At 41.1% G+C, this 12,514-nt stretch overlaps 1 protein-coding gene across 1 annotated transcript in view; it reads left to right on the top strand.

Annotated features, from left to right (window-relative positions):
* The window catches only part of MYO5B (myosin VB), a 151,795-nt gene extending 139,734 nt beyond the window's left edge, over nucleotides 1-12,061 (top strand). Inside the window, exons 35-39 of the mRNA XM_026865867.1 lie at nucleotides 1,860-2,010; nucleotides 3,725-4,010; nucleotides 5,124-5,298; nucleotides 6,265-6,345; nucleotides 7,114-12,061. Coding sequence (XP_026721668.1) covers nucleotides 1,860-2,010; nucleotides 3,725-4,010; nucleotides 5,124-5,298; nucleotides 6,265-6,345; nucleotides 7,114-7,266 — 846 coding nt within the window. The 3' untranslated portion in view covers nucleotides 7,267-12,061. The remainder of the gene's footprint in view (nucleotides 1-1,859; nucleotides 2,011-3,724; nucleotides 4,011-5,123; nucleotides 5,299-6,264; nucleotides 6,346-7,113) is intronic.
* Nucleotides 12,062-12,514: the final 453 nt, after the last annotated feature.

Here is a 12,514-nt window from a genome sequence, read left to right as displayed (position 1 = left end):
CAATTTCTTCCTTCTATCTAGTCTGAACTAGACCAGAAGTTCATGGGACATTGCACTGAGAAAAGACATTTGAGAGCTGAAACCAGAACCCTTACAACATGTAACAGAATATTTTGAATTTCATAGCCAGCCATGCACTTTGATTGGTCTGAAGAGGGGATTTCCTTCTGGTAGGCTGTTTTAAAGGCTGTTCCCCTGGTTTTACTAGGTCCCACAACTTTTCACTAACCAAGATTTTCAGACAGAAGAAAACTTCCAAATCTTGCAGTTTTATTCTACCCGTTTCTACTGGTTTTTTTTTTCCCGTTCTGTTCAGCTAGTTCAAAATGACCACACTTTGAGAGAGCAAAAATGCATAATCATAAGATTTGGGAAGGAAAGCCTCTCATTTTTTGCCACCTCAGTAATATTTTGTAAGTTGAAATAGGTTTTATTATAGCCAATCCCTTCCAACAAAATCACATCATCACAGTCCTCTTAGTACATTACACGCTGCCATCATCATAGCCATATGTTCTGGGTATTAAAATTTTCAGCAGAGCCAGATTATGTAATTTCTCATTTAGTCTTGACTTGTGTTAGATATGTTGAGCAGTCAGGCTTTAAGAATAAAAAAAAATAAATTAATGGAATCAACTATTCAGATTATTCACAAGATAGACTGGTGTGTAAAACCTCAGAGCTGGATTTCAAAGATTTAAATTTAAAAGAACAATAATTTAGATAATATTTACTAATAGTTGTGCTCCTGTTTGCCCTCTTCTGCCTGAATAACAACATTACAATTTAAAGAAAATCCTCCCCAGAAAACCAGCAAGGTAAAAAAAACAAAAAACAAACAAAAAACCCCCCAACAACTTTAATTTCACATTCTTTGCCATGATTTACTGTGTTAAATGAACCAACCAGCTATTTGAAAATTCAGTTGATAATTTGGCGCAAAAAAAAGAGAGGGAAAATCATTCTGAGCAGTTTCCAAAATACTATTATCTTTAAGTGGAATTCCAACCTATTTTTAAGAAAACAGGTTTAAAAGAAAACTCCAAACTAAATGCGATCTTGCAGTGCACAACACTTTTTCATCAGTTGGGAAAATGGAGAAATTCTAAAGTCAACTCAAATTGTACGTGTTGTATTTTTGCATTTTGCTAGTCAGCAAACAACATACAAGTTGCATAGTTCTCATTTTGACACCAAATTGGTAAGACCATATGATCAGGCAATTAAAGCATTTGTGTTAATTACAAAATTTAAGTTAGATCACATTTTCTTCTGCCAGCAAAACTGGCATTAATGGCTGAGCCCAGAACTCAGGATTACAGGATCAGAGATCAGCCACTTCATCAGGTAAAGGCAGGGAATAAATTCAGTTACTTGGAGAGATTTCAGAACTTCGGATCAGTTTAAAATATTAAAGTAAATAGCATGTAGCTTTTTTTTTCATTTTCAAAAATCTTAATCTTAAAATACTTGGTTTCCCTTAAATGATTGTGACTCACAAGAATAAACAAATAGCTAAAAAAGTTTCCCAGGAACTGAAATGTCACTTTCTAATTCATATATATATTGTAATTAATACAAATGTTGCTCCTTGATAAAGCTAAAATTAAAAACTTACCAATTAATGATGCTTTTCGTCAAAAAGCAGCCCTCTAGTAATAATTTATGAACAAAGGGCTGAGTAAATCAAAGGCGATTTATGAGTTCATTTTTACTCTTACAGAAAAAAAATCTACTTTGGTGACATATCTGGATGTATTGTACTCTAAGGTTTTTTGGTTTTTTTTAATACAGTGACTTTACTGGACTATAAATAGGTGACATAATGAAACCAGGTGTTTTAATCTCTTTCTGTTCAGGGTTTCATGACACAAAACACACCTAAGCAGAATGAGCACTGTCTGAAGAACTTTGACCTGACTGAGTACCGCCAGGTGCTGAGCCACCTCTCCATCCAGATCTACCAGCAGCTTATCAAGGTAGCAGAGGGCATACTCCAACCCATGATCGGTAAGTTCACAGCACATTAGCTTTTAGGAGTTTTGGGGTTTTTTTTCCTGTAATTACCTCCTCTGAGTGTTTTTCAGACCTTTGTACATGACTTCTCCCCAAAGGAAAAGCCTGCAGTTGGTAGAGAGGCATATGTTACAAAAAAAGTCCTGGTTTGGACCGGGTCCTCTTGGTAGCAGTGACCTGGAGTTAGGAATATTTGGATTATTTTCTCCTGTGCCAGAAGCTAATAGGGGTGAGGTTTTTTTTTCCCCCATGCTAGAAGATAGCTCATTCCTTTCTGCTGGAGAAGGTGGTGACAGAGGTAACGTGGTGCTGGTGAGTCCATAGGAACAGCATTCCCCTCCAGACCAGATTCAGGGTTAAGCTTTTTATGGGTATAAATGCACATTATGAGGGAGGAGAGAACGGGGAAGAGGAAAACAAGACTGATAAAGACCTTGTTTTGCAAGGGTGAGTCAGTAACAAGTTCAATACGAGTGAACAATGCAGTGAAGTGGCAGACAAAGCCAACAGGTTGCTGCGTTGCCTGATCAAGGGCATCACCAGCAGAGTCATTATTTCACACTGCTGGGCGCTTGTCAGGCCACACCTGGAATACTGTGTTCAGGTTTGGTCCTCGCTATACAAGAAAGATGTGGCCAGGCTGGAGAGGGTCCAGGGAAGGGCCACAAAGGTGATCAAGGGACTGGGCAGCCACGTGAGGAAAGGCTGAGACAGTTGGGTTTGTTCAGCCTTGAGAAGAGAAGGCTGAGGGGAGAGATTATCACTGTGTTCCAGTGTTTAAAGAGTGGCTACAGAGAAGATGGAGACTCCCTTTGTGCAAGGAGTCACATGGAAAAGATGAGGGCTAACTAGTAGATGTTACTCCTGGGGATGAATATTCTGACTGGACATGAGAGGAAAATTTTTCAGGGAATGAGGACAATCAGCCACTGGAATAATGTCCCCAGGGAAGTGGTGGATTCCCCAACATTGGACACTTCTAAGGTTCAGCTGGACAGGGGCTGGGCCAACCTGGTGTTCTGTTCTTATAAGAAGAGGTACCTCCTGAGCTAAATCCCTCCTCCTCCTCGCTAAGCTAAGCTAACTGAGGTGCTGTTCTCAGTGCTTTATATTTTCTAGCTGCTGTTGTTTTCCTTGAGCTCCCAGCCTGGACTCCTTTGTGTCCAGGACTTTTTTCCCTTTACCCTCCAAATGTCATTGCACAAATTCCTGCTGTGTCCGACAGCATCAGTGCCTACCATCACTGCATATACCTTCTGCTCCTTGCAGAAAGTTGTCCTGTTCCTCCATCAGTTAGCCAGGCTGTAAGGATTTTATTACTTTCAATCTATCTTCATTTCTCACAATCCTTTGAGCCAATTAATCATTTTAACTGCAGAATTTAAGGCTCTGTGGTGGGTATAGAGAGAGAGTTGATTACAACTCAGAGGAGAGCTGTTCCCTGTTTCTGCAGCATGGTAAGTGATTTCTGTTAGTAACATCAAGGAAAAAAAAGTGTGATCCTAAAGGTATTTTGAATGCTTTAACTATTTCATATTGTCACAGTAACCTAACAATTCATGGATCTGTCCTGCTTTCAGACCTCCTAGCATCCATTGTGTTGCATTCCTGAGACTTCTGCACGCCCATGGAGGGATCAGCTCTTACCTCTATTGATAACAGGTGGATGCAGGCATTTTTGGTTCATTTTTTTCCCCCCTTTTTTCAGCATCTGCAATGTTGGAAAATGAGAGCATCCAGGGGCTCTCCAGTGTCAAATCGATGGGCTACAGAAATCGCTCCTCCAGCATGGCAGATGGTGACAGCTCCTACAGCTTAGATGCAGTCATTCGCCAGCTGAACATGTTCCACAGCATCATGTGTGACCAGGGACTGGATCCGGAGATCGTGCAGCAGATCTTCAGGCAGCTATTCTACATGATCAGTGCGATCACCCTGAACAACCTCCTGCTGAGGAAGGATGTCTGCTCGTGGAGCACAGGCATGCAGCTAAGGTGAGATGTGGCCTTGGGGCGGGGATGTACCCGCTTTAAGGAAATTTTGTTAATTTTATAAGGTGGTGGAAAATAAATTGCAGTGGTGTTAAGTAAGGGGAGAAACTGGATTCAGCAGGAGACCGATGCAGGGTCACTGTGTAATGCCCCATTGTGTAATGCCTGTGCAATGCAGTTTGCTGCTTGTGAATTAAACGTGTGTTATAGTAATTATTCAGGGGTAGGCTTTCCCCACCCTTGCTTCACCCAGCCTGAGCAGGAAGGCTGCACAGCCCAGAGGCTGCACCAGGTGATGTAGGTCGGATTGAACACTGGGATGGAGAAGTCTTCATGCTTCTCTCCCGCTGCTGTGTCTGCTGGTTTTAATGTAACAAGTGTTGTAGTGTCAAAGGCTCCAGTTCTGCAGGTGGATCTTCAGAGCCAGCCCGTGTTGCTGTGTGCAGGGCCTCTGGCCTCTCATGAGCTGTGAGATGTGCAGGCAGATGCCAGCCAGATGTCTGCTGGGCTGGGATGAGGGGCTTGTGTGCCCCATAGCTGTCGCAGTGTAGTGTTGTAATAAGGACTGAAATTTGAAAGGACAGCTAGGGCAAACCTTCCAGAAGGGGGTCCTGAATGTCTGTCAGCCCTGGCATAAATCTATCACTTATTAGTGTAAATGATTTAAACCTTCCTTTTGCTACCCTCCCCTTCCCATGGTAGATCCTTTGCATGTTCCCTTTGAGCCTGGGGGTGGGCACAGACAAAGGCATTTTTTGTGTAGATCTTTTAAAAAAAAAGATGTTTTGTTAGTACTTCAAAGCTTGTTAAAAGCTTAAATTTAATTGGATTTTGAAACTTGAACATAGCTGAGTGCTGTAGAAAAGCACAATCCAAACCGTTACATGGCTTGTTTATTTCTAAGGTAGATAGAGTATAAATTTTGCTTTGAGTTGCTGAGTATTAAGCTTTGGTCTGGTTTTCTCTTGCCATGTATACCAACATGGTATACATGGCCACATATACCAACACATATACTAACACTGCAACATACCTTGAGTCTCATAGAGGATTTTTGAGATGCTATGTCTTCTTTCTCAGCTCTCAGCTCACTTCTCAACTTGGTTGCTCACCCAGGTTTAACATAAACCAGCTGGAGGAGTGGCTGCATGGGAAGAATCTGCAGCAGAGCGGAGCAGCACAAACTTTGGAGCCCTTGATTCAGGCAGCACAGCTTCTACAGCTGAAAAAGAAAACCTCAGAAGATGCTGAGGCCATCTGCTCCTTGTGCACGTCACTCACGACCCAGCAGGTAGGGAGCAGGGCAGAGATTTACACAGGAGGGCACTGATAAAGGAGTGGGAAAGGGTGGTCTCCCGGCTCCAGCTCTTCACTGCCCAGATTCAGTGTGCCATTCCCCCAGTGGGGACAATTTGTCCTTTTCAAGGACTGGTGTTCGGTACTGACTCTGTCAGAGGTGGTCACTGCCGTGGCTCCTCTCTCACAGTGCCACTGAAGGCACTGGGGCTCCAGAAACCTGCAAAGATGAAACCCAGCCCTGAGGAGGAATTCATGGTACAAGTCAGACACTTGGGGTTTTAAACCCACCTGTTGTCTTTTGCCAGGGTCTAACCTGGCTAAGTCTGCAGGATGCCCACCAAGGATTCATATTTGGGGCAGAAGGTGGAGAACTGCCCACCTAGGCTGACTAGATCTGACCTTAAGCTTCACTCCTTTCCCGGCGGATATAAACTCATGGTTTTGTTGCTGGATTGCTTGGCCTTAATTTGAACGTGTCATAGGAAAGGAGAAGCAAGAGGTGTGAGCTGATCTCCAGTGGTTCTTGGAGATCCTTCCTCCTGTATCTCCATCTCCCTTGTCTTGAACATGTGTTCCTGAGAGAAGCAAGGGCTGGTAAGGGAGGAGCAGGAGTGAGGGAGCATCAGAAGTGTTGTAGAGGTAACATCAGAGCACTGGGAAGTGGTCACCCCTGTCACCATGTGCCTCCTGAGTGGCACTGTATAAATCTGTTGGCTCAAGTCTATTCCCAATTTACAAACGTTGCCATGAGACGTGACTTGGACAGGTCTGCAGAGGCTTTCTGTGCCTTGGAGCAGGCAAAGGAACACCAGGATCATACTTGTACTACTTCTGCTTTTCAGCAGTGTCACGAGAGACTTGCTATGGTTATATCAAGACAAATTGTTAATGGTGTCTTGTATTCTGGAAAAGTTTGACTTCTCATGACTGTTGTGTAATCCTATTTTGTTTTCAACAGATTGTCAAAATACTTAATCTCTACACTCCTATGCATGAGTTTGAAGAGCGTGTGACAGTAGCTTTCATACGAAACATCCAGGTAAATTAAAGAGCTGTAAAGTGGAGGAGAAAGTAATGATTTAGTACAGATGTCATTAGTACTAACTCGGGCATTTTGTAATAGGCATGCTGCTGCACGTTGTCCTGAATTTTGTGCTCTGCATGTGCACACACTTACGTGTGACGTACAGCTGCAGGGATAACTAGGCTGTTAGTCACAAAGAGCAATTAAGCACCAAAGTTCCCAGCTGAGCTAATCCAATGCTCCTTAGTAGCTACACGACTCAGAAGTAAGGTTGCAGGAGTCAGTGAATCGGTGGAGTTACTTCTGAGATACAAGGCAGAAATTGGCAATTAAAGGAAAAATAACTAAATGAAAACCAAACATCTTTTAATGCTCGCTGGAGTATTAGAATTAAATTAATTCTAATTAAATTAAAAGCATTAGAATGCTTTTAATGCTCCTAGAATATGTCTCCATCACTGAGCAGCTGAATCAAAAGTGTTCTGCTGGTATCATGCAGTGTTGTTTTTGCTGTGCAAGAGCGTCATATTGTTTCCAAGTCCTGTGTCTTGCTTCTTGGTCACATAGAAAATATAGCAAGGTTCTTCAGAAGCAGTGTTTCCTACAGTCTGTGTAGAAGTTCTGTAAATACTTCCTTGGAGGAAGGCTGCTGCAATAGAGAACAAAGTAGAACTGTTGCTTGCAATATCGTGTACATTCTCAAACCTTTGATGATGATAAACATGACAAATGCAAAGAAAAGGCAATGATACTGAATTTGTTTTCCTCTCCCACACCTCATAGACACACTTGCAAGAGCGAAAGGACCCTCCGCAGCTGCTGCTGGACTTCAAGCACATGTTCCCAGTTTTGTTCCCGTTCAACCCATCCTCCATAACCATGGATTCAATTCATCTCCCTGCTTCTCTCAACTTGGAGTTTCTCAGGAAAGTCTGAAGAAAGTCTAATTAAGCCCACCTCTCCTACTCGGAGACTGCCAGCGAAGAAAGAAAAATCACAAAACAGATTTTAGACACTCTTTATGGACCAAACAGGCTTATGGAAGAACCAATACACAGTAATACATGGATGCTAAACCATACAGTAAGAAAGAGACTGATCTGTATGTGATTTTTGGGTAATTTGCAACTTGGAATAAGGATACTTGAAATGTAGACATTTTTTACTGCTTGATTTTATGTTGACATAGTTCAAAGCCCATAACCATCTCCAAAAGCCACTAACAAAAGAGAAGTGTGAGTGGGAGACAAGTTACTTCGATCTTATAGGTGTCCATGAAGAAATCACAGTTAAATAAACAACAAAATCTGAGACACGCTGCCTTGAAGGACATGTAATTTGCCTAATAGCTAGGTGGTTTTGTATGTATTCATAACGGGACATGCAATTCTGCCTCCTGTTCTTGCTAGTAACTGTATCGTGGTACTTGAGTTGAGAAAGTAAACTGCAGAAGGTGCAAGTGTGTATTAAGGTAACGAGCTTGGATGCTGCTTGTTTCCACTGGCATGGAATTTGTCACAAATTCTGTGTTTGAGAAATGCTGGTGCTTTTCCTAACTACATCCAGTACATCTGCTTCATGTAAATTCAAATAAATTGGCAGTTTGGACTTTCTTCCAGCACCAGATTTACCTTAGTCACTTGAAAAGGTTTTGTCCTACTGAAATAATCTCAAGGCAAGGGACTGCTTTAGGCCGTCTGCTTCTAGTATAGACAGGCATCATCCTGATCCCTACTGTTGGCTTTCCTGTGCTTTTCAAAGCCAAAAATTTTCATCCAGTGTCTGTCAAGACTCTTAGACCTCTTACATGGCTTGTATCAGAAAGCAGCCCAGTTTAATCATCAGGTCTCCAGTCCTACTTATGTTCAGTGGGCTAGTCCTAGCCATAGCAGTCTATGGAAAAATCTGTTCAGTGCAGTAGCCATCTGAAATGTTACCTATTGTGATGAAAAATACTAACAAACAAACAAAAAGTTTTAAAACAAGAGGGAACGGATGAGCAATGAAATGTCTTAACACAAACAAAGCTGTAAGATAGTGGGTTAGTCTGTTTCTTTAAGAGCAAACATGAACTCTTTGTCTGCAACAACCTTAAACGTGTCAGTTCAATTCAAATTCTGTTAGGATTTTTTTTTTTTTTTTACAATACAAACCAACCCTCTGACCTCGCCAGGTGAACGCTGAAAGGGGCCAGCCACTCAGAAAAGCAGTCACTGATTTTGCTTGGTACTTACCATGTGGTGTGGAATCCCCAGTTGCTGTGGAGCTATGCTTTGCCAAAGTGCAGCGAGGATGACTGGCAGCAGCGAGCAAAAGCCATGCTCATCCCAGCACAGTGAGCATTTCTCCCTTGCCACTTCGCTCCCTTCCGCTCGGTCTTGTCCAAGCAGATCTGAACTTAACCTGCTTTTGTGGTTGCGGTTCCTGGAGTCTCAGCAATTCTCTGCCTCTGACTGTGTTTAGCTGGCGTAAATCATACCCAAACAGCAGATCAATTTATGACCAGGTGACCTGTCTGCTCAGAGGATTAAAACAGAATATGAAGTCTTTTTAAAGATACACTAAATCCCACCATGCTGCAGTCACTGTTTTAGACAAGGAGTGCATTTTGATTTAGACATAATGTATATAATGTAGATACAAACTGTAATAGTCCTGTATGTACTATACATGTATATTACTATCCCAAAAGCACATTTTAAAAGAAAAAGTTGTGTGCTGTGAAGAATTATATTGGTCTATGCCATTAGGTAAATACCTTGTTCCAAGCGGACTATGGTTTAGTACAGCTGTTACCAGTGAAGGACAAATTTAAGGCCGTTCCCTAGGAAGAAGTTATCTTTTCTCCTGAGCATCACCCAGCTAATTACAGAATAAAATTTACTGCTTGCAGTACCAGCACTACCTCCAAACTCCAGTCCTTGAGCACTTGCATCTACAGCGTATACTCAGTAGTGCCTTCATCTCCCCTTCATGCACAAGGGTAACACCACCATCTTGCTGTCTGTGCCTAGCAAGCCCACACTCTTCTCTCAGTTGCTCAGCTACAATATTATTTGTTATACCTACCTCTTTTCAGGTTTTGCAAGTGAATGTTTTTGCAGTGCTCCAAATTTAATTTTTTAATTGTATCTTGTCTCTTTTTTACATGCTACAGTAGTCATCACAGGTTTTAAAAAAAAAAAAAAAAAAAAAAAGGCAGAATTCGGTCTTTGTAAGGCAGTTTTAACATGGAGCCATTTATCAGAATTCATCTTAGGCCAGCAGTTTCCTCTCAGGCTCTCTTCAGGTCTCTACCTCTCTCTGATGTAAACTATTCAGAGTACAGTTCCCAGCAGATTGATTAAACCAATGCTTGTCATTCAGACTAAATGACAGGTTGCTCTGCAACAATTTCCTTGCTGATCTCAATTATAAAATGTGGCTTACGGCCTTTTAGGGGATAATGGTCCTTCACTGGCATTTTCAGGATCACAATTTATGTGTACAATGAAGAGACTTTCTTAAAAACTCTAGGTATGTATAGATGGGAACGGGGATTTAATGTATTGATCTGTGCTAATGTAGTTTATCCATTAAAATCCATCTGGAAGAGGACTCTGTATGAAATACCTTTAATACATGTTACTTTTTCTGCTAGCAATTTTTAAAGGGTTTTTTTAAATGTTAATTTTGTTAAATTGCTGTGCTCAAGCATGCCTTTCCTCAGATTGGCACTTATTTAAAAAGCAAATTTAACACAAAATGTGGCTTAGAGAAAGCTGGTTGTTTTCCAGTCCTGTTCTTAGTTTTATTATTAAGCTGAACATTTTCCCACTGTGTGCCTTTAGCTGTTACTAAGGTAACTGACTTTTCAACCGTTGTTCCTCTGAAACAAGTGTTAAAATGTGGGAATATTTTATTGTTCTGTCATCATAACCTGTTTGTGGATTTTTAGGTCTGCTTGCAAAATGTCACTCTGAGGAGGTCTGCAGAAACAATAAGAAAAAAACAATACTGACTCTTACTGATTTTTGTATGTATTATGTATCTCAGAAAATTACTATTGGGGATAAAAAACAAACAAACACCTAAAAAAAACAAATCACACAAAACACCATCACTACAAAACCAACTCTTCAAAGGCAAGTTCACGCATCTGCCGTCTGGTCTACAGGAAGCATCCAGAACAACTTATGTGCTTCATTTTCACCAGAAACTTGCTTTTTTTTTTTTTTTCTTTCATTGGCATTTTATAGCTGAGGTTGCTTATCCTTCACCTTGTAAAGCTGTTGTAGTCCTTGACTGTAGAAAACAACATCAGACCTCAAGACTGAATTAATGCAATCTTACATCATAAACATCTTTTGCTCATGTGATTTATTCCGTTTTAACTAAAAGTATGAGCGAAACAGTAACAACATGTGGGCGTGTTTCAGAGTTTAAGCATAGTGGCCGCCTTTCCTGATGCTGCAACTTAAACGCTGAAATCACATCACCACTAAAGTCTTTGCAAGGTATGACCTTCCATTTGTGTGATTTGGAAAAAATACAAGTGAAAAAGATGCACTTGAAACAACAGGTCATTCCTCCTCCATTTTAAAAAATGAACAAAACTGTGCAAACCTATTCTTTCAAACCATATTTAACTGAAAATTAGCATTTTGTCATTGCATATAAATCTGATTAAAATTAATTTTTTGAACTGCCATGAACCTTTTTACTCCAACTTTGATTCACATGTGTATTACAGTCATAATTTATTTTTTTTTCCTGAAAGAAGTTCTAGCAACGTAGATGGTAAGCAAAACAATCCGGAGGACATAGTCTTCAATGAGTACACAATTGATATCAAAATGTAAATGCCAGTTGACAAAAACTTCAAAATTATGTGAAATTAGAAGAAACACCAAATTATCCAAATATGTGCTACTACACTGCAATGTCTGGTTTGTTTGAAGGTTGGGGGGGGGGCTTGTGCAGTCTCGTTATGTTAACAAACAGAAGCTATATATGCTCTCAGAGAAGCTGAATGATAGACAGGAGTGAATACTCTAGATGAAATACTACTGCTTATAAAATATTTTTCCAGTTTGAACAAAATCTGTAAACTACACCTTTATAAGAAAATGCTTGTAATAGTCACTCTAATATTGAGCTGCTGATGAAAAAAAAAAAATATTGTGAAATAAACTTTTGAAGAAATTGTGACTTTTGGTCAAAAATGGGGATGTTAAATAAACCTTTCAATGTTTACTTCTATGTATTTGAAACATTTCTATTTTAAAAATAAAAAGGACTTTGCAAACACAAATGAACAGTCTCAGAGCTTTTACTTATGAATTTTGAAGTTTTAGAAGTTATAACTTAATTTCAGAGGTGCTTAAATATTGTGAGCTAATTAGAAACCGCGTGGGGTATCTTATGGCCCTGAAGGCAGTTGCAAATGAAGGGAGAGGAGGGGATGCAGTGCCGGCCCCTGTGCATGGGCTTAAATAAGGTTTAGTCAGTGGCAGAGAAAGAAAATTCAGTAAAACCCTCTGCTTTTTTTTTTTTTTAATACAAAGTTGCATATTGCTGTACATACACTGATCTCCAGATTCATGAAATCATTGGAATTATTGTAGGGAAAGCTGTTGCAAGACTGTTTTAATCAAAAATGGGATTGCTTGCAGGAAAAATTTTTTTCTTCTAGAGAAGTTATAAAACCTAGACTGCATCAATGAAGGCGTATGGCAGCTTTCATCTGGACTCAAAATTTTTTATTTATTACTGTCCTGGACCTCCCACCTTCTCCCAGACAGTCTGAACGGTTCCACTAAAGATTTTATGCACATAAATTACACTTCGACATGAATTTTCACCCACCAGAACTGTGAAAGGCCCTTTCTATGCCTCCCCTACGCCCAGCTGGGAGGTTGCAAGGGAGAGGGGACATGAAGAAGACCACGAGGCAAGTCCTACTCTTCATCAAGCCCAGAAAGGCTGAAGCCTGGAAACGGGGGCAGCGCTGGGCCGACAGACCGGCATTAAACCCCCCGAGGCGGCGTCCGGGGTTGGCGGGGGGGTGTAAGGGGGTGTGTGACTTCTCGCCGTGAGGGAGGGCAGGGCAGGGCAGGGCAGCTGCCCTCCGGCCTCCGCGGGTCTCAAGTGCTTTACCCGGCGCAGGGGTCCCTCCCGCGGAGCTCGGCTGGCGCAGTGCCTA

The sequence above is a fragment of the Athene cunicularia genome (genome assembly GCF_003259725.1).
Source record: "Athene cunicularia isolate RWA chromosome Z unlocalized genomic scaffold, athCun1 chrZ_part1, whole genome shotgun sequence".
NCBI lineage: Eukaryota > Metazoa > Chordata > Aves > Strigiformes > Strigidae > Athene > Athene cunicularia.
Note: the sequence above shows the minus strand (reverse complement) of the source record. Positions and strands in the feature narration are given on the sequence as shown.